General features: G+C 32.4%; 1 protein-coding gene across 1 annotated transcript in view; it reads right to left on the minus strand.

Moving 5' to 3' along the window:
• The window catches only part of dysf (neuronal PAS domain protein dysfusion), a 127,834-nt gene that overhangs the window by 51,453 nt on the left and 57,368 nt on the right, over nt 1–19,013 (minus strand). Inside the window, exons 4-5 of the mRNA XM_076128519.1 lie at nt 11,999–12,060; nt 9,545–9,634 (exon numbers count right to left, since the gene is read on the minus strand). Of these exons, the coding sequence (XP_075984634.1) occupies nt 9,545–9,634; nt 11,999–12,060 (152 nt within the window). The remainder of the gene's footprint in view (nt 1–9,544; nt 9,635–11,998; nt 12,061–19,013) is intronic.

Genomic DNA, 19,013 nt, shown 5'->3' on the forward strand with positions numbered 1-19,013 from the left:
TTCCATTGTTATTTCACAAACGTACTAGAGATAGAAAGTCAGAAGAATTAAAAATAATGTCGGTAAACATCGATTATAACAAAAAACCAAGCATAAATTGAGCTACCTCTACACAGTCTACTAAAGTGTTTCACAAAGTAGCTCTTGTTCACATCACAGAACAAATGTAAGACAAACAAACAAGCCTCCGGATACATAGATTAATGAATAGAATCACAAATAAAACATACACTCTAATTGTGTAACAAATGAATTGTGTTTGATTGATATGAGACTCGTTTAACATTGGGAGTTGTGACCACAGTGTAGAAAAATAACAGAGAGGTTACTTAGTATGAATTGTTTTAATAAACAATCCAATATAAGTAGCATGGGAATTGCGTTATTTGATTTATTTATTTAATGGTAAACAAAGATTGCACGTTAAATATTTTTCTAGTTCATGGAGGAGAGTGAGGATCGCAAAGCAATAAAAGCAGTTGTGAAAATAGTCCTGTAAGTAGTTTGAACATATTCGACATTTATAAAAAGTATAAAAAAGAAAAGAAAAAAGATTTGTGGATTTATTGTATTACACTTTCATCTGTAGAAAAACCAGAGCATGGACATTGATGACTAAAGTTTAAATGCAACATTTTTTTTGCCGGCTTCAATTGTGTTAAGTTTAAACCTACATAGAAGTTTCTAGTTATTAATATTTACACTGTATTTACATTGCTATGAATGAACATAATATATGTATTTTATAATATTATCTAAAAGTAATTTTAATTCAAATGTACCGAGTGCGGAGGTCAAACGGACTGTAAATATTAGATATCTGTTGCACCTGGCCAGTGTTCAGAATTAATGTTAAGTTTTGCATTAGAACTAAGAATTACATCATCTAATATTGCGCTTTTATTACGGATCAAGTCAAAGTGTTACTAACTAAATAAGTTTATTAAAGACATAATGTTTAAAGATTTATTACTTGTTACTGGAAGCAGTTTTTGACTGTTAGTTTTTTCATAGTAAAAGAGTAGCTTATGAGTTAGGCTTATCTATTGAATAGCGTTTTTTTATATGAGTTTAAACGCTATTGAATGTATAAACTACCGCTAAATGTACCTCAGAAACCGGATCTAAGACATGGAAAGGTTTTGTATAGCGAAGAGTAAAAAAAAATTTTTAAAGTTAACTTGTGATCGGAGCTGCGTGGGTCAGCTAGCTAGAGACTATAAAATAATTGTAATAAATATATTATGACACGTAAGGCTTGCAAACAGTGATGTCATAATTATGTACCTACTGCATTATGTTGCTCAAATAAAAGGCTATAATTGAAAGAACTGAAATGAAGATTAATTATGTTATTAAGAAGCAATTAAGACGTAATTAGTAATGTGTGAAAGTGTGTTACTTCCATATTTGGGTTACGAAGGTTGTGTATGCAAACAAAAAATACTGGCCTTTGATGTTTTGCGTGCCCGTTATGTGAAAAAATAATTTACTTTTGTACTACGCTCTAACGAATACGATACTTTTGTTTCGATTTTATTCCAAGCACCTCATAAAAAGTATTATCATACTTTATAATTTTCTTAGTATAAAACATATTGGTAAAGACTTCTCACCATTTGAGAAGTAAATTGGACTAATAGACAGAGGCTTCAGGCTTTAATAATTATTTGAAGATTTTGTAATAGATCGTGCAAATAAGCCGAGGCGGACTGCCTATAAAATGAAATACCTATTTAACAAAATGATTATTTGAAGATAATCTAGCAATCGAAGGCAAAGACAACAAACAATTCAAGATAGTTCAAAATATTCCCACGTCACATAAATCTGTCAAAATATTGACCGTACGAACTTACCCAGTAATATTTGAATCAGAGATAAGAACTGACATTAACGACATATCATCGCAGACAGTGTGAAGTTTCAGTACTTCAGTACAAAGGGCGCACACAATGGCAATGATAAATACCGTATTGCTCAAGGCATAGGCGCGGTATAACCCATTCCTAACTTGGATAACCATTTTTACAAGACCTCCTTCACCTCTCCCGATACATACAAAAACAGATGAACGAAGATTTTAGTGATGGGCTTCAATAGGTCGTGTTATAATGGTCAGTTTTATTGCTCAAGTATTTAATATTGAGGATCAATAAATCGGTACAGTGGTTAGCGACGAAAGTGCATTGTCTGAAGCATTATCATTACATTGTTCGGTTTGCATATTGAATTGTGCGTTCGTCTATTGTTTATAGGTTAAGTTTGTGCTACGTGTGCGGTGAATGTGGATGAAATTATCATATTGTGTTCGATTGTGAACGCGTTTCCTTGTCTTGTTGATGGGGGAAGGTATTGATGCGTTTGATTGGGCTTTTACCTACTATAAGACTTATGTACCTTTACACCTTTTTTCTTGTGGGGGAAGACAGAAGAGACCAAATTGCGTCACTAGCAAGTATCATTGATTATATCTCTTGCTTCATTTCTTTTATATTTAAGTGTAACTTTCATGTCATGCTATGTCTATTATGTTATTTTGAGTTTTGTGGTAAAAGACTTCAGTGCAAACAATATCGAGCGATGCTTGAAAATTAGCAGTTAGGGAGAAAAATCCAGCAAATTTTAGACTATAAATCACTGAACTAGAAGAATAACCCCCGGTTTCTGGGTACATTTAGCGGTAGTTTATCTATCCATTAAGTAAGGTTGAACTGACCAAGGATAGGTTATATAGGTATTATCTAACATTCCTGTTGTTAATAGTTTCAAATTAACATGTTTTGCCCAGTTTGATTTAATTAAAATACTAGTTATTTTAATCTGTTCTGCTGTTACTGGGAATGGTCGGTTAGATATAATTATAATGGTTAGTACGCGATGGGATTTCTGATTAAATAGTTTATTCTAATTTGCGTATTTCATTAATTATCTACATAAAGACCAATTTATACAGATTTTTGTACAAAATTATCTCTGATATTATTTGTTACTTAGTTACACTTGCCGGTCGGTAAACGATCTGTGGGTTAAATATAATACCCTTGGCGTGGTAATTTCATAGATGGTTGACCGCTCAATAGTATTTGAACTGACCGTCTCCGTGCTTCAGAGGTCACGTAGAACGTCAGTCCTCGCTGTTGTTTACTAAGAAAACAGTCGCTAAGCCATGTCAAAGGCCTTAAAAAGTTAAACTAGTTGTAGGTACTACTTAAATAGCAAAAGGAAGTCCCCTAACAGTAAAAACCAACATTCCTGTCCTTGCATTCATAAATTATATAATTACAGCCGTTAATTCGTGGTAGAATAATTGTCTAATAATTATATTGTCCCTTAAGACAACGGTTAATCTTTGATCTTACCTTTACTTGTGTCGGCTTGTTAATTTATGTTGCTTGTTTGTATGGAGCTTTGCATATTGTGGCTATTGTGTTAGTGGTGTAGACTAGGCATTTTGAGGGTTAGGTTTTGTTTAAAAGTAACACTTTTTAAATGTAAAGTTCGTGATATTTTTTTTTGTTAAAAAAGAAGTCACATTTTTTTTAATCTTCAGAAGCCAGCCAGGTATTCTAATTCGTTTAGGACAAGAAACAAGGTCCAACATACATATATCAATAACATATCATATCATATCTACAATCTACATATACATTTCATGAATGGTTAAGAATAATCATATGTTTTTATAAAGAGATTCATATAAAACCTAGATATTTTATTAAAATTTAGCTTTGAACTTCTACATTACTTCCAGAAACAACCTTTACAATCAATATTCTTGATTATTCTCAATAAATTGGCTTATTACTAGAGCCTAGTCAATTTCAACGTCAACTGATAATAGGCTTGCCCTATTGCACACCACGTAAGTACCAAAATAAAGGCAAATGGTCCATAGTTACTAGAATATATTCCTAGGTTCAAAAGGTTTTACTAAAGCCTAGAAGATGCATCAACATTGATAATTGGCATCACGCCAATCAATATCATTAGATAGATAATATTCTCACAATATTCTGACATTTAGTTCTATTCAGGCTTTATTCCTTATCTCATTCAAATGTACAGTTAACTACAAAAGTAGCCAAACAATATCTTCATGTTTTAATAAGTACCTAATTAAAAGCAGCTACGATATTATATCTTATGAGTCAGGAAAACAAAATATTAATAATTAATTTCCTAAAGATTTAAGAAACGACGATTATTAATGTTCTTATTTTTATAGTGTCCTTCAAGATACAACAATAAAAAATTAATTGCGTAATTTTCACATTCTATTTAACGCATAGCAGTTGTTTGACGAAGCTAGTAGTTGGCAACTGGCTTATATTCGGTTTCTGTCTATCGCCACGTTGGAAAAGCGTGATTTTATGTATACGTATATGTATGTAATGAATGTTAATTATTTTTCTATTAATATACAAGCATACTCAGAATATAATATGTCGAAAATTTTCATTTCTTAAGCGACTTTAGTTACTGACTGTACTTTATAACAGAACCATTTATTTGAAGCCAATTAAACTAAATGATCTGATATGAACAAGTAAAAAGTATAAATAATTCGAGTGTGGAGTAGATAATGGCTGTTTTGTTTGACATTTTTGTAATAAATTATAAACATTGGTGTACAGTTAGACACACCCACGCATCAATTTGATCGCAGTTTATACGATATCGATATTGTTGTGTTGGGTTCCGTGTTAAAGAAGTATTGAGGCAGCTTGAAGTTATGGATGTGACTGCTTTTTGTAAGTAAAATTAAGAAATAGAATAAAAAAGAGAGAGAAAGAGAAATAAATCAAATTATTATTGTCAAAAAAATTCTTGCCTTGTAGGTTTCCTATCACCCCAATCATTTTTTTTGGAAATATCTTTGATGTACAGACATCTTATATGTATAAATAAGGATAGGTGATTTTTGCATCAAATGAAGAATGTCCTGCATCTCTATAGAATCAAGTTACAGCGTAACAGCAAGTTATAGCATGAAAAGTTTGGACAATACTCCTTTACATAAGGTATGCGGGAACTGGCATTTTAGTTTAACATACTTTATGGCTATTTAATACTACATATTATTTAAAATTTCATAATCTAATTCCAATCCAATCTTATAAGGCTGGGTCAGTAGGAAAGCAGTCTGTTAAGTAAGTTTAGTTCGATCTTTTTAGTACCTGCACTGACCTAGCACTGAAATATGATCCGGTTTTCGTTTAATGATACTAATAAGCCTCATAGTTTGCAATTACTGTAAGATTTATAGCAGAAAAATAAACCACAAACAGTACAGAATCCAAACAACGCTTGTTAAATTCCAACTAACAATTTTTTTAAACTAGATATTTGGATTAAGTACTTACTTCGTCTAGTCTTATCATTAATCTTAATTGCGGAATAACAATAAAATATTGCTCGAAGCTCGCTATTATCTCATTAAATATTGGTCCTTATCTCTGTATTATTAGGGTTTAATTTCGTTTTTTTGTCGAGATAATAATAGTTTGTATCGGTCGATACATTACGGGCTCATAAGAACGGTATCGTGGGAATTCTTCCGATGGATGAGTTATGTTCAGAAGATGGACTTAGGATTATCTTTGGATGTCTATTACCGGATACTGTTTAGCCTTTATTAGCTTTGATTGTGGGTTGATAAAAGACGCGTTATAATTACTGATCTGACGGTTTGAGAAGTTATTCGTGCTATATGTTATACATTTGTGAACCGCGCAGAATGTGACCACGGTTTACTTATGTATTGTAATGTCTTAACATGTTATAGCAAAAATAGGTAGAATTTAAAATAAGCTAATATAACGTAAAGCAATGACAATAGTACATTACACTTTGTATATTATTACATATGGTATACAAGTGTTACATATACATATGTTTAGGAGGTTAGAGTCGACGCGTTTGGGACATTGGATAAAAAAAAGATGAGACCTTTTTAATTCTTGCACAAAAGTTGGTATTACAATTTAATACACGATTAAAAACAAAGAGCCAAACAATTTTAAAGTTCCGTTACAACAAAATGTAAAAGTTCAACAAAGTAGATTATCGCATCCGGGTTTCCTAAATCCTTGAAAAAAGTAACAGTAAGGTTTCAAAACGTCTAACCATCAATCACTGTTAATTGAGTGCCAAACATTTGCCACTTATAATTGATACTAGAATAAGTTGCCTGTTCTCCCTCGAGGGACGTAGACTAGGTTACTAGCGAGGTTTCACTCGCGTATCGTTAAGGCAAAAATGTTTTTTTCAGAAATGTAATTTGTTTAGTTTTTCAGCTGTCTTTATGTTAAATTTCATGAAAATGTATTCAAAGACTAAGCAAGGAAGGCATGACAGACAAACTGACCTTTGCCCATAAAATATTAGTATGGACTCGCAAGGCGAGGGTGTATACCTATGGATAAAATAAAAATAGCTTTTCATCGAGCTATCTTTGCTAGACTAAGTTATATCCCAAGTATACATCTATAGTAATTTTTATTGTCCCTAAGATCGTTTTAGTGGTTTAACCGAGAAAGCTACAGAGCTACAGACAGACAGACATTATTAACTATTTTGCCACAAATAATACATAGATACAAGAATAAGTTGCCAATTCTCCCTCGAGGGACGCAAACATGATATATCTGCAATCAAAAGACATTATATTAATGGAAATATATCCGTTTGTACGTGATATATCACTTTCACCGATAACAAGTAATTAATAACAGTTATAATTGATATGTCAACAGTTTTTAATTAAACGGATGTTAAGTTATTGTGATAGCTAATGGTTTAAATCATAGGTGCCGACAACTGATTTAGACATCGAATTGCCAATTGAAAGGTTGTGTTCGAAATGGTTTTATCGAAATTGGAACTAGTTTTGTATTGTGTAACGTTTATTTAGATTTTTTTTATATTGGGCTAAGATGTTAGAGTCTATCAAAAATCGAATGGTTCTCTTTTTTGATACCAACTAGCTGGGCTCCCAAAAATCGTAATAAACTACCTTTGAATCGAAAATAGTGAAAATAATATGTATGAAATCAACTCATTAGTTCATTATTCAGCTCCATTCAAAAATTACCTTCATGTGCTACTTTGGAATTTAAGAGTACGATTTGAACTTACTATAATACATGAATCTATCGAATTTAACCATCGAGAGTAAGCTAGCAGGAACATAGAAACGAATATTTTAATGTACGGTGATTTACTGTCAACCTTTAAGGTTTAACAATTTTTATTATGATTTTTTTGTTATGAACTAAAGGATATTTTTATATATCACATTGAGCTATTTTATATCTTTGTTATTTTGCATAAAAAAATCTTAAACACGCAATTACTTTTCTATAAAATTGTAACCGGATCAATTATAATATAAGATGACTCAAACCTACGCAAAAGGCTGTTCACATTTAAAAATAGTACAATGATCTTCTTGCTGATATGTTCTGACGTCGGAACAGTCTAAATCGTACCTAATATTACTCATTGAAATAAAAGAATATTATTCCTGGTATACACTGAATCATTGGTCAAAGCTCAACCGGATAGAAGGGTTCATTACGTGGTTTTGACTGCATATCATGTACCGATGAAGTGATTTTTTAACTATAAAAATGCAATTTCTAGTAATTTGTTTAAAAATTTTGTTTTTGATTATGAGTGTAGTTGCACTGGAGTTTTACAAAAGCCTTAGTTTTGCGTAATGATATTTAGTTCATAAATTAACAAAGCCCTTGGTTTATAACACTACGGCCGCTTATAAAATTTATTCACTATACTGGACCTTCAAAAATAAATTCATTCTGGATCTTCAACCATGCTTAATTTTATCTAAATCAGAGTAGTAATTTTCCCGTAAAAGCGTGATAGACAGATTTTTGTACTTATAACATTAGAATGAATGTGCATTGCACATATTCATACAAAAACAAGTAGCACGAACACACAATTCCAATCACAGAATCATTTGACATCAAATCCATAACGACAGGCCGATCAAAACAGGGCCGGTGCATTTAACCGTAACAATAAAATAACAGATAAACTACAGTTTATTTGATACGCCGACGCCCAGCCGATAGATCTATTAATCACAATTTGAACATATTGACTAGATATCGATGTATAAGCACATCTGTAGTAGCGTTCACACGCGACTGCCAAATTTCGTACACAGGCTGAGTTACTTTGAAATTATAGCTTTTTAAATTAATTTTACATAGTGAAAATTGTAGTAAAAATATTTAAAATGCACCCATATTTAAGTCTGGCTGTTTGTATATTAAGGTTATATGACTAAATCATTGACACAATTTTGTATGAAGATAGTCGAAGATCCAAGATTAATCATAGGAAAGTTTTCTCCCAAAAGACTTCTTAAAAGCAGGAAAATTGACACTTGATAATGTGAAAGAATGAAGGCCGCGAGTGAAACCGCGTGTGTTAGCATATTTTGCATAATTTCGTTACTTGTGTTCGGGCTCTATTTGTTATAATAGAGAATATTGTTATAGACTAGACATAGTTTTAGTATATTGTTTGCTTCTAAGAATAGCCTGACTAAGAAACCACAATAGGAATGATTGACTTAGTTATTTTTTACATTCGTATAGGTCACTGAATCTGAACATACAGGGTGTAGTCGAAAAACAATATTTTAAAGACACACCTTTTTGCTCTTTATATCTGTCTAGAAACAAACTAATAATTTGAACACTTCTAATCAAGAAGCAGCTAGCAAAATGAAATATTTACCTGACAAAAAAAAATGAAAAAGTGAAATACATTTAAGTAGTAGTCTTCAAAACATAATTAACAGTTGGATATACAACATACGCACCGAAATTCTGCCATTTTAGTTCTGCTCTTAAAACCTCACCCTGTACATAGCATACAGCGGGCGCGGCTAACAATAAACCAAAGTGATTAATTTGTGTGCGCTCGCTCTCTAACGAGGAACTATTTGGGGTCAACCACCATTTGTAAGGAGACCCACCGCTAACAAAAATTGAAAGTAAAGTATATTGATTTCGCCAGTAAATGTCAAGTGTTGCTATCAGCTGATGGAAATCTTGAAGGATATTGGTACGGTAACATTTAGGTTATTTGTTATTTATTGAACTAGCTGTGAGGAAATGACTTAGATATTGCAGGTGCTGATTTTTACATTTATTATAGAGCTAGAGAGTAGAGATTTATTAAATAGTATATAGTTAGTATATAGTTGTCAAGGAAGAAAATAAAAAATGCATCGAAAACAGACGTATTCATCGTTCATCCATAAAACAATAAGTAGTAATAAATGCATTTATTTATTTTCATTTCTATTCTTAACATACACGCTTAAATACGCAAATCAGCAAGTGTAGGATGACCTTTTACAAGTATTTGGCTAGGATAAAAAAAGATCATTTAAGCTTTTTACGAATATTAAACCATCTTTGTGACCGTGGCTATGCTCAGTAGTGGATCTTCTAAGTAAGTAAGTTAGGAGTAAGATAGTGGAATAAAAGAAAAGACTTACCATTGAATGTCCAAGATATTCAGCCGCGTTGTCCGATATGTAAAGTAACTTGCCGTTCTGCGTCATCATCATCAGAAAACCGTTTAGTGCCTGTCAAAAGAAATCAGAAATCAATACTACTAATTAAAATAAAAATGTTTTATTAATACGTTTAGGAGAACCAGATGAGATTTCTGGTGTACCACTCGGCTATGTTTCTTGGGGGAATCGAACCCACGATATACTTGTTTGCCGTAGCCCAGTGATCCTGGACGTCCTCAATTTTACCTTTGATGATTAGCATGATATTAAAAGGAAACTTGCTTACTCAAAAGTATAAAACTTTAATATGGTCAAATAGTTAATTCACGATTACATAATAATAATCCTTAACCTCTACAAATCTTATATTTAATCAACAATTACACAGTAAAGGAAAACCATGACTACATTTATATTTTTATTATTAACTTACCCATATCAATAATGGTGCCTACAAACATGTAATAATAATTTAATAGTTGAAAGATCATAATTTCTACAAATACAACCATAAACTACCAATACTTAGTTAAAATTATACCCCAAAATTCATCTTTCTCAATAACCAAGAAACAAAACGTTTAGTTCTTGAACTCATGATATTTATTCAGTTTCATCACATCATAATTTAGTGTAACATTGAATTACTATTCAATATTCATAAATATAATTATAATTTTCACGGAAAACAATAATTTAACGGTCGTATGTAATCGATTTGCAAATATTTTATTGTGTTTATAATTTGCCTTGAATTATTTATGTAATCGTACACACCTGTTTCAATTTGATGGACGTGCCAACCTCTTATTTTATATTAATTTTAATATTTTTTCGTCTTCATAAATAATTGTGGATAAAAGTCTGTAATTACCGTTTAATATGAAAAAAACTTACTATCAATCAAAATGTAAAAAGTTTTGCTTGATAAAACGTCAATTAAAATATTATTTCGTAATAAATGAATAATAACTGTAGCATATGTAGTGAAAGACCCAATCACAGTGTTCTCTTTCCAAAAATCGATGAATACTACTTAAAACCAAAACAGAAGTCATGTATGACAAGTCATTAAACAGATATTGCATAAATCTTGATGCATGGACGTGAATCAAGCAAGGGGTATTAGTAGTAATCGTAGCAAGAAACGTTCATTGTGGTCAAATGGTTAAGTTTGTATGTATGTAAACCTACTTCTTACCGAGAATATCTGATAGAAATAAACAAAATATCTTAACCACATAATCTATTAAATTATCAAAAGCTGTAATATCCAGTGCTCTCATTCCACTATCAAACATTGCGATACACCTGAGTTATAACACGAATAAACAAAGTAGTTCAACAATCGCTTTTCAATCGCAACACAATCGCGCCGCGATCGCTTCGAGAGTTTGTCACATAAACTTAATTTTATATTACTTTGTTGTTATCTTAAAGGAATAATACTGTTAGTAATGCTTACTTATAGATTTGCATGCAATGTTTGACTGAGAAGTAAATATACAGGTATTTGTATTATTTGATCCGATTTTCTTTAACAACCAGAGAAAAATGCTGTACGAAATATTATTTATAGTAACCGAGACATAACATCAGCGTCATCAGTTTTGTCAAGCGCTCGCCTTTCCTACGTCTCCAATGTCATTTCCCTCTGAGGTGCAGCTTCTTGCTACGTTCAACCTCACAATGAGCGCAATTTTTCATGTGGCTAGTCAACTTAAAGTTAAAGGTATTTAATTGTATTCATTTATAAATAAAAGGACATTTTCTCGGGTTAAACACAAATAAATTAAAAATTTTACATGTTTTACAGAGTACAGTCAAAGGTAAAAGGATAACAATTTTAACCCTGTGAATGCACCAAACAAATCCAAATTGTGCACACAAATAAAAAGACTCAATAATGAACATGTACCGGTTAATATGAAAAATAGCTTCCAACTTATGATTAAAACCCCCAGAACTAAACTTAATGAGTGGTTGCCACTAACCACACCCCACTAATACGGCCTTACGCAATGATTCAAATGTATTCTCCATCTCTTTCTTTCGTACTGTAAATTTATAAGCGCGAAAGGGATGCAAAGATTTGGTACTTTAAAAGAACTGAGAATTTGTAAATGTGAATTGACGTGGCGTGGGAAAAGTTTAAAGAATAAGGTTCAATTAATTAAGTTAAGGTTTGTGCTATACTTTTGGTTTTGCCGCTAAATGTATGGAACACTGTTTACTAATGTTAGGAGTTATCAAAACATGTTATTATTTCTACGCCCTTACACCCTTTTCTAGGGGTCTAATTATATAGATTTTAGTTTTTGTTGTACACCCTTATAATAGTCCTTTACTGTTTAATTGTTAATGTTTTTAAACCCTCCCCATAGTTTAATGTTTTTCGAAGGTTTGAAGAAAATTATAATATTTAATACTTACCTTAGAAAATCCGAAGTTAAGCGTAGTGGACGGTTGTTGGTTGATGTCAAAGCGTTTGAAAACTGTAAACAAAAGAACATGATTAGATAATTTTACCATAATCAAGATAAATCTATAAATAACCAAAAAAAAAATTACTTCTAAGTACATATGTATATTGAATGTATTTTTGTTTTTTAAATAAACAGGTTATTTAAATAGTTTAATTCATTTACGTCTAAAGTGGTGTTGGAAGATTTTAGCATTACCTTGCAAAGCTGGAATTAAACAAATTCGCACAGTTGTTAGCCAGTAATTCAATAGTAATAAAATGTAAACAGTCTGTTATGTGAAAGTTCAAACAGACTATCAAAGATCGTTTAGTGTAGACAGAGTGACATTAAGCAGATGAAACACTTAATATGAACGTAATGTTGATACACATTCAACTGTATCAACAGACGACAAGAACTCGTAACGATTCGATACAATGTGAAATGTAAGTGAGTTTCACACTGAAGAAAGTGGATGCAGGCTTTCGATTCAGTATAAGTTTTGATGGTACAGGTACTGTTTTAGCGAAAATATTGATAGATTTAATTATTGGGTTTAACTCTTCAAACTGCTCAGCTTGTTTCCGCATTTTAAATGGCCATATTGGATAATAACTTAAAAACAAGGATTTGATAAAGCTGTTATCATTGTTGTTATTGGAAAAATACCTATTACTTTCTTTTGCTGTTATAATAAGACAGAAAAGTAATCTTTGCATCATATCTTTCGAAAACGGACAAACACTGACTATTAGAAATCGTCTATTTGAAACAGGCCTCACAATGTTACGTTCATTTCGTTTAAAAATGTCAGCTTTTTTATCCAAATTACTCCAAATTCCATGTGCATTCACCTTTACAATCATAAGAGTAAAATCCGAACAATCGATAATTTGGAGCGGCCGCACTGATACACATCTCTATTGAGACTCTACGTAGAGTATTGTGCTCTTACTCAACGCATCGCTCTATCACTGTATCACTCATACAACTATTGTGAAACCTTTCTTTAGTCAACATGAGAAATTACGACATCATAAGTGTGACTTTCGCTGGTGTACAATGTATGAGAAGTTTTGTATGAAATTATTTGTCAGATATTTTTATCATCCCTTATATACCGTCTTTTAGTTGTTTAACCCATTAATGTCCCACTGCTGGGCAAGGGTCTCCTCCCGTAATGAGGGAGGGGTTAGGCCTTCAGTCCACCACGCTGACCAAGTGCGGGTTGGGGACTTAAATTTATTATAGTTGTTATCTAAAGGGGTGTGAGACTTCAATTCATTGCATAGTGCAATAATGTGCACTGGTTTACGTTTCTTTCAAAGAATAATTTAAGTATAAAAATAAAATTAATTTCAATGTGAACTAAGAACAGGTCCAATCTGCACATGCACAAGTACAACTTTTGAAGATATAACTAGTAAGTCTGATTTAATAAAAAGTTGTCGACTCATTGAGTCTTAAAAGTATCTAGTTCTTACAGCTGACATTTATTACTTTGCCACTTAACCCATTAGTCCTTCATCCCCGCTTCAAAAAGTCAACCACCACAATGACAACGCTAATGAATTCACATCAAATTAATCCGTTATGTAATTTAATTGAAGAGATAAAAGCCGATGTATAATCTCTAAACAGTTGTGACATACCCCGCGGCGTCCCACGCCGTATCAAAAACGATGTCACTGCGCACTTACGGGACAAACATAGTTCGTAATTAATCGATTGTATCGTTGCATACTTTCTCGACCGGCGGCCAGGAAGCATCGATAAACAATAAGCGGGCGACCACCCGATTATATCGATAAGTTATCGTGGAATAATTCTCGTCTCTAATGGCCCCGCTCAATGTAAGGGATTTACACTTTCTAAACTATCTCAAAAGGGTTTCAGTCGAGGATGGATTAGAATATTGATAAGTTATAACTAAGCCTAGCCAAGTCTCACACAGACAACTTTACTATTGTACTATTTGAGAGCTCAGTTTGATGTTCAATGTTTGCGGAAGTCGTTATTAAAATGGTTTCATTTGATGACAAGTTTAACTATAAGGTTAATATTTGGCGAACACAGCCGAAAAACTGAAGAAAAAGCGTGTTTTTTAGTTATGCTTCGTATAAAAGTAGTTAATCATTAATAAAATACTTATCACTGAATGAAAAAATATTCAGACGTAGAACAATGATAATATCATCTCTTGCGTCCGAACACTTAAACAGCAATCACTTTAAATTTATCACTAAAAAGTCTTATTAATAAGAAGATACATTACAACATACACACTTCACTTAACGCTTACATCAAATACCTTTTAGTATTCAACAATATACGCCTCACACTGACACAGTTAATTTAAACACAGTAAGCTCTTCATTCATTCCTTAAAGCTAAAATATCCCTATTATTTCACCAGTACTTCTGAGTCGTCTTAGATATCTGTTCGGCAGAATTCCTTGCGCGGCGGATAGACATCGGCGCGCACTCACCTACCGTCTGTAGATATTACGTTTTAATAATGCATTCCTCACCGTTATAGTGCGATATTTATACTGCTGTTTTGTTTGTAGCTTTAAGAGCAGTGGCTCGATTCTCTACTACCGACAACCGACCTGTCATCGAGAAATTTTGTATGAAAATCTGATCAGCGTCTCTGACGGTCGTCGTAGGAAATATTTTGGCAGTACACTCTAAATGTCAAAATTTCGATAGCTAGCCGGTTGTCGGTAGTCGATAGTGGTAGAGAATCGAGGTACTGATGTCTAGCATGTCGTCGATGCTTGTGTACTAACTACGATGACATTGTAAAGTATTGAAGTCAGTGAGTATAAAGATCCATCCATTCCCTAAACACGTTTAGGTTAAGTTACACAATTTGAAATGTTATCCAAACCGAGTCAGTAATCATCTATTATGTGTAATTAATCCTATTCTATATTTAAAATCTAAGGATTAATTTTCTAGTAAATTGTCTGAGGAAGTATTATAGGGCTTTCCAATTTTGATATTGTTATCAGCATCTCTCAGCTATGTAAAGTGCAATATGGTGACTGAATTGCCCATGATAGCATCCAATATGGATGAAAAATTATGCAAGACAGATGAAATGTCGGCATATATCAAGCAGCTCTGGTACATTTACTACAAGCCTGTTTTGAAATAAATATACTACTTACAAGTCTATATAAATACATACAAATAACAAATTCACGCACTACACGTGTTCAGCTAATCTAAAGTAAACAAGAAGACGGATCGCTCGTCGAGAAGCTAATGCGTACGATTGCGCACAAATGGCTCACTGAATCACTGTACCACTGATAGTTTGAGTAAACGCTGTGGTGAAATTAAGTCAAACGTATTACAGGATAGAAAGGTCGCAGTTTTATGTAGGGATGTATGTAAGACATGGGTTTTGTTGTAGTTTTGAGCTGTTGATACTATGAATATCTAAAAGTTTGGTATTTTTGATGTATTGAAATAGGCATTTTTTTCTGTAGTATTGTAATAAATCGCTAAGTTACATTTACAGTTTATTCTAGACTATAGCAAGGTATTTATTTAATATGACAAGTTTTTACATCTGGTATTATCGTTTCTCTTTCAACAGACCCGGAGACAGACTAAGGCTGCTCGCTTGTGGAAAAGTATAAAGTTCAATATTTGGTCTTTTTAGAAAACAAGTAGCCTACGCCAGATTTTAATGTCTATATTACACCACTGAGGCTATGATCTTAATATGTCTAATAGTGTTACGATTAAGCGCAACAAACAATTCCAAAAAAACTGCATTTATGATATTAATAACATTAAAAATACGTGTAACAGAGTTATATAACATATACATAACTTGAAAACACTTGTCAACTTTTCATACAACACACCACAACAACTACTCAAATAACTTCTACAACTCATAATCGTAAACAAAACGAGTTCCCTCACGTATTCGTTATGACGTACACTTAATTACCTATAGCGGCGCTTTCCGTGTTAACATTAAGTTAATGTAACAAAACAATTTGTGAGAGTTGTAGACAAATGTGCGCACATTTGAATCACTTAGTCTCAGTACAAACGAATGGCCGAGTGTTATATTTATAAGTGCTTGAGGCTTTGCTTGTTTTAGTAAAATTTTTGTTGCGAATGTTGTGAGATTTTCTTGAAAATTTGTGTTAAAAAATGCCTGCGGTTTTATACTTTGTTCTTTATTGTGACTTGTTATGCCGCGATGATGATAATTTTAATATGTTAAAGATTTTTAGATGACGTAAGTATTAATGCTGTCTATAGTTTTAATACCGGTATCGACATTGTGATGTTCTAATCGATCAAAACAAAATTGAATTGGCCTAATTGAATGTAAAACAATTCCTTTATCCCATAGTGCTACTTACGCGCAACAATAGCAGTGTACTTTATAGTATGCAGTTTATAAATTTATTTTAGTACCAACATAGAATTCTTAAATAAAATAATCTTGTAATCTCCCATCATAGGCGAAAAATATTCGAGTTTGTATATTAAAGTTTATATTAATTGTTCGCAGTTAATCTTGTTAGCATAATGTCTAATTAAAATGCATTCTATTAATTTGTGGCGTTGTATACAAATTAATCTTATTTGTTCCAAAGGTTGTCTTAATGACCGTTATTATTATAAGATTTATGTCAAAAATGAGAACTAAATTAATAGCAATCCATTTCATTCTTCTTTAATATTTTCAAAATGTGTAACGATTTGTTTTAAATAATTCGAAACATATGAAACGGCTAGTTTGGCTGGTTTCTTCTCTAAATCGGCTATAAGTCATCATAATCAGTAAGCATATGTGTGTGATTAGTGATCATAAAAAGAAATGCTTTGATTAGTTCATCATCAATATATATAAAACTCTTCCGTTACTGAGTGGCTGATGGACAGCGCACATACTACTATGCGTAGAAAGTCGAAATTTCGTATGAAGATTCCTTACAAAATTCTTGGAAATTCCACGCGAGTAAGGCCGCGAGCGGGAAGCTAGTTACATATAAATAAAAGCAATCACCGATTAACTCTGACACATCATCAAATGTCTTCATCACTATCTAATTTTCTCAATTATTTATGAAGAAGATAATTGATAAACCACAAAAAATGCACTATTCAAAAGCCATAAAAACCTGTACAAATGTATGGAGCGGGTACATAAATAACGTCGGCGCGTGCGCACCCATAAACGTTACACTAATTAATTAGAACTGCGATCGTTTTGAAACGCGCTCGCCCAACTTTAATCAATTCTAATGTACAGTGCATTTATCAGTACACTTTTAAAATGGAACATGTATTAGTTTGAAATTAATTTTGTGATAGCACAATATTAAATATGTCAAGTCAAGTATATATTTAATATTGTACTATCACAGAGTTTTGTTTTAATATTCATGTATGATTAAAAAGGTGAGGTTTATTCCATGATTTACAGATGATATGAATGGCTTGAACCATAGGATTGAGTGGCGGGACAGTACTGAAAGCCTCGTGAACTCCCTAAAAGTAGGTACTTGATGCGAATCTAATAACTTAGCTATAATTTTTGAATTATACGCAGTTATGATGATAAACATATTCCAAAAGTGCTTAGTTGTAAATGTTAAGGTTGGCTTTTCTGCATCATCTAAAATAAATTCAACGACCGCTTAGCTTATACCTTTAAGTTTCATGTATATGCTATTTATATTAAATTGTTTGATCTTTTTTTTTTCAAAAGAAAATTCTTTACGTTTGAAAATAGCTTCAGTTGAAATAAACCAAACAATCCTAACGCCGAATTCCTGTGGAATAAAGGCGAGCTTATTTCTCGGCCGCAAGGCAGGTGGCTAACTAAATTGAGTTGTTCGTTAGCCCCTAATGGTATGTATCTCGTCAATCTTGCCAGTTATTCCTGTCGCCCGGCTGTGTGGACACTACGGATCTTTTTAATAATGAACCTCTTATGTCGTATTGTTGGGTAAAGAGTGTGTGTTGTTTTTTTGTTGGGAAGTGTAGGTGGTAAAATTCACTGAGATTTTTGCAGTAGTTTTTAAAGGTTGAGGAATTGGTATGTTATTTTTGTAAGAGTTTATATAATTGAAATTTATTTCACAGTTAATCCAGCGTATTTTGAAGAGTATTTTGTACACGTTTGTGGTATTTGAAAATTGGAAGACATTTTATAATTACTTATCTCGGAAAATGGAACTGGTTTTCTTACGCCTATGTCTAATTTAATAAGGCATAATAATATGTTGATGCGTACATAACACATTTATGCATACTCTAGTAGTAATAGTGAATGATATTAAACTTAAAGTTCCCCAAAATAAAAATAACCACACACTATAACCTATATTTTTCTAAACACAATTGCACAAGTCCCATCCTTTTTCTCACTGAATACTAAAATGGGTCTATTCCCAGAAGTGCACTTCACACATTTGTATCCATTAAAAATGTCTAGCGGAACTGTAGTGGCCACTTATGCAAATCCTAGAGTCAATTACTATGGAGGAAATTGTAGCTGGGCTCACGAGGTGCGGTTCGTGCGATGCCTTTTCGGGTTGCTCTCAAATAAGTCTATTGTCTATCACTCGCTGTGATTGTAGTACTACTGTTGCTGTGTTAATTAGATGCAGGTGACGTTTGGAAAAGTGGGGTAATTTTTTTGTGTTATAATTTTTGTGGTGATTTTTTGTTGCATCAGAAAAAAAGATTAGTAAATAATTGGGTTTCTGTAAATAAATTATGAAACCGTGTTATGTTATTACTGCTTGAAAATCATATTCGGGAACGGTGATTTCGGTATGGTGTAAAAAGTTCTAAGGATTTGGGCAGGAACAGCAGTCAAAATATAATTCGCCAACAAAAGTACTCAAAGAGTTTTATAAATCATGCTCGGGAACAGTAGTGAACAATATATTTATTTTATTATTACATAACAAAGTATAAGCTGCCAAATTGCA

Source organism: Anticarsia gemmatalis, chromosome 21, assembly GCF_050436995.1.
Source record: "Anticarsia gemmatalis isolate Benzon Research Colony breed Stoneville strain chromosome 21, ilAntGemm2 primary, whole genome shotgun sequence".
In the NCBI taxonomy this organism is placed as follows: Eukaryota; Metazoa; Arthropoda; class Insecta; order Lepidoptera; family Erebidae; genus Anticarsia; species Anticarsia gemmatalis.